Genomic DNA, 3,674 nt, shown 5'->3' with positions numbered 1-3,674 from the left:
TTCAGACTACTTGTGATGATTATTTTTAGATCTAATGATAGAAATTTATGGTATAGTTTTGTAAATGGATTTCAGCCTGCATATAATTTATTACCAGAGATGAACTTATAAATCGGTCTCGATTTCCTTAATTGTGGGAGATCGGCTGATGCTGTGCTGTCATAGCAGAGTCTGCTATGAAAGAAACTGACCTTGTGACAGAACTGTCTACAAGGTCATTGTTGCCAACTTCACAAAAAACTAAATACAGTATCGGACAAAATCTGAATGTGCTGACCAGGCTTTTTAAAGATTGATGATCGGCATGAAAAGTGCAATCGGTGCACTTATTACATTTGTTGCCCAGTCTTTCACACATCTTAGAGAAATCAAGGCATTAATGTGACCACATTTATTGAGTAGGGAAGAGCTTGTCTTCTCCGTGGCACGTTGGTGTCCCTGCTGTCAACAGTTTTTCTATTAATAGTCTTAGTTTTAGTTAAATCCCAGTCAGTTCTGCAGAACAAGCATTAATAAACCCCAACTGTTTCACTGTTTCTAGGTTGCCGTCACACAATATGCTTCTACGTTTTATTACATTTCTGAAAATCATGTTTAATGTGGCTCAAATATTTTTGCTGCAATCAACAGGAGGAATTGGATTAAAAACACGGGAAGAAAGAAGGAAAAAAAATGTCACTAGAAGGACGTGTGCATTAGATTTTTTTGGAGGGGAAGTTAGAGTTTATGTTGATTAAATACAATTAGCAGCTAAATAGTAACGAGAAAAAGCCACCATCGTTTTTCCATAGATGACAAAATAAAGTGTCTAAACAATCCCCATGAAAATGTCATTTGTAAACATTTTACTAATTTCTTACATAACTAATTCGGTCCTTTCTCGGTCTGACACGGAGAAGGTTTTCTTTTCGTTTTTAAGAGTGAAACAAACCTTTAATTCCAATGTTTACTGAAATGAAAGGTTTATCAGGTCGTTTCTCTCCTCCCACCACCAGGTGGCGGCGATGGTTTCAGCTGTGCAGCGCCTGTTTGCAGCATCTAACTATAAACATCCGGTGTCACGTTGCGGCGTTTCTTTTCCACCGGTCAGAGCCAACATGGTGGGTACCACAGAGAACTTTTCACTTCGACTTCGGGCACAATCCTTCCCAATCCTCCTTACATGTTCACTCACCGAAAACTGACTACCCCCACTCCGTATTTATCTATTTAAAAGACCATATTCGACTGGGTTTTGACAACGTTAGTAGAAGGGAATACGCATTAAACACGTAAACTATGTCCCTGTTCTTATTAGCGACCCGGAGAAGCAGTTGCACTTTTTGCTCCTATTTAGTCATTTTATTTATAAGCAAAAAAAATTACATATTCTCAAAGCGATTGCGTCAAATGTTTACTTTGTGTTCAGTTGGTATAAAAATAAGGAAAATAAAAATTGCTTAAGAAATTTTGTATTTATAGCGGCATGTACCAAGGTCAAACCTATTTTCACTTGTAAATAAACATTATTTTACTGTACCTTGATGATTGTTGCCTAGCGACTGCCATCTGGATTAGAGTTTAATTTAAAGATATAAAGTTAAAGATACAGGTGATAAAAATGTTTGCTTGACTATTTTCTATGTGCATTTAAGTAAATTGGAGTACAATATTGTGATTTAAAAAAAAATAAAAATGAATTGTACACAGTAATAATTTTTTTTAACAGCTAGTAAAAACAAACTTCAGTTCTCTAAAATATGTTTTAAACATTGCATAGCAAGGTTATTTTATGCAGAAATTGCACAATAATGGGGAAGACACCAACGCCCTCTGCCAGGAGGATAAAACACATAAGGTCATTGCTGTAGAAACTGACTGGAGAGAACTGTATTAACAGAAAGTTGAGTGGAAGAAAAAAAACTGTTACATTGTCAAACTATCCTGACATAAACTCTAAAAGAATCTATGGTGGAAGATAATACACCAGACCCAATAATATTGTCCAGAAGCTGTAATTAAATACAGATTTTCTTGAACACCTCAGTAGAAACTCATGCCACGCTGAAAGGATGCAGTAAAAAAAAAAAAAAAAAAAGTTTATATGCTGGTATTATTCTCAGTATGCTGTCTGTAAACAGCATCAGTTTTTATGTTAAATTCCAAACCTGAGTATCTTCATCAGCTGTAAGCTAGAATCATCAACAGAAAGAACAGTTGGCAGAAATCAATTTCTGTTGCAATAAATCCATGTGATATGTTTCATTTCAAAAAATTTAATTCTAAAAATATCACTTCCTTGTACGTGCACTGAATGTTTTTATTTTCTCTCTTCAGGGACGAGTCAGGACCAAAACAGTGAAGAAGGCCGCCAGGGTCATCATTGAGAAATACTACACACGCCTGGGCAACGACTTCCACACCAACAAGAGGGTGTGTGAGGAGATCGCCATCATCCCCAGCAAACCTCTGAGAAACAAAGTTGCAGGGTTTGTAACATTTGATCTATTTTTGTTTTGCGTGATGGTTTCAGAATGTTACTAGTGTGTGGATCTGTTCCTCTTTTTGTCTCCAAGCCTATTTAATATTTGAAAAATGATCACGGTTGATTGTGACGAGTTACTGCACCACCAGTAGAAAACTATCATCAACTTTCTCTGTAGATCTTAAGAAACTTGGGTTTTGCACCTCTCCACTCTTCCTTCTGACTCTGGGACCTTTACTTCCAAATAAAATGCTACATTCATCCTCACGTACGATGTTGAACCAATGCGCTGTAGACCAGCCCTTTTTCACCTTAGGCAACGGGTCAGGAGTGGCCTAACACAAGAAAGGTGTTGTTATTATGGAGTTTCTCCAAACTGGAACAGGAAATTGGAAGAGCACACATCCAAAATTGGTTACTTTATGAGCACAGAAGAGACGGGTCTGACTTGGACCAGCAGAGGGAGCACTGGAGCATGTTGGTCTTAGCTTTTTTTTTCACTGTATCCTGTTGGACAGTTGAGGCTTAATATGCTGCATGATAAATTTTAGGAAGTATCAAAGTTCAAAGTGTTTTTATTTTTTTTCAAGCTTATTCTTGTAATCATGCGCTCTGTTGTGTCTCAGCTATGTGACGCACCTGATGAAACGCATCCAGCGCGGTCCCGTCAGAGGAATCTCCATCAAGCTGCAAGAGGAGGAGAGGGAGAGGAGGGACAACTATGTCCCCGAGGTACGGAAGCCATTTTGTCATAAGCTTAGGTCACAGTGGACCAGTGGTGTCCCAAGTTAGTCTATTAGGCCCAGTGTTCTGACCAGAGCTTGTGGCGTGTTGCAGATTTCAGCTCTGGACCAGGAGATCATCGAGGTGGATCCGGATACAAAAGAAATGCTCAAGATGCTGGTAAGCCTGAAATCTAAAACCATATTGATGTCATTCCAAAAATAGATGCTTGGGAAGTACTTCAAACTCGATCCTCAGTCTTAACAGACATGTGCTGCTCATACAAGTAGAATTGAAAAGTTTCAGAGTGGAACATCTTAAGTCCATGTTTTCTTCCTAGGACTTCGGTGGCCTGTCCAAGCTTCAGGTCACTCAGCCAACTGTGGGAATGAACTTCAAAACGCCACGAGGATTGTGAAATCATGTCAGCATCTGAATAAAGAGATGGAATTGCAACTGGTTTCCGTTTTATCCTTTAGAAATTTTT

General features: G+C 38.4%; 1 protein-coding gene across 1 annotated transcript; it reads left to right on the top strand.

Annotated features, from left to right (window-relative positions):
• The first annotated feature begins 968 nt into the window (after window positions 1-968).
• On the top strand, window positions 969-3,643 carry rps17 (ribosomal protein S17). Its single transcript, XM_008404732.2, has 5 exons — window positions 969-1,100; window positions 2,317-2,468; window positions 3,091-3,196; window positions 3,302-3,367; window positions 3,528-3,643. The coding sequence occupies exons 1-5, from the start codon at window positions 1,005-1,007 to the stop codon at window positions 3,603-3,605; spliced, it is 498 nt and encodes a 165-aa protein (XP_008402954.2). The 5' UTR covers window positions 969-1,004; the 3' UTR covers window positions 3,606-3,643.
• The last annotated feature ends 31 nt before the right edge of the window (window positions 3,644-3,674 follow it).

Source organism: Poecilia reticulata, chromosome 3, assembly GCF_904066995.2.
Source record: "Poecilia reticulata chromosome 3, P_reticulata-male-v2, whole genome shotgun sequence".
In the NCBI taxonomy this organism is placed as follows: Eukaryota; Metazoa; Chordata; class Actinopteri; order Cyprinodontiformes; family Poeciliidae; genus Poecilia; species Poecilia reticulata.
The sequence above is the reverse complement of the archived record's forward strand: the minus strand, read 5'-3'. Positions and strand labels throughout refer to the sequence as shown.

Bases quoted from the DNA above. Each gene is read 5' to 3' on its own strand.
- rps17 (XM_008404732.2), top strand. From the start codon at position 1,005: ATGGTTTCAGCTGTGCAGCGCCTGTTTGCAGCATCTAACTATAAACAT. The intron at 2,469-3,090 runs GTTTGTAACATT...GTTGTGTCTCAG, and splicing joins CTGAGAAACAAAGTTGCAGG to CTATGTGACGCACCTGATGA. The intron at 3,368-3,527 runs GTAAGCCTGAAA...TTTTCTTCCTAG, and splicing joins AAGAAATGCTCAAGATGCTG to GACTTCGGTGGCCTGTCCAA.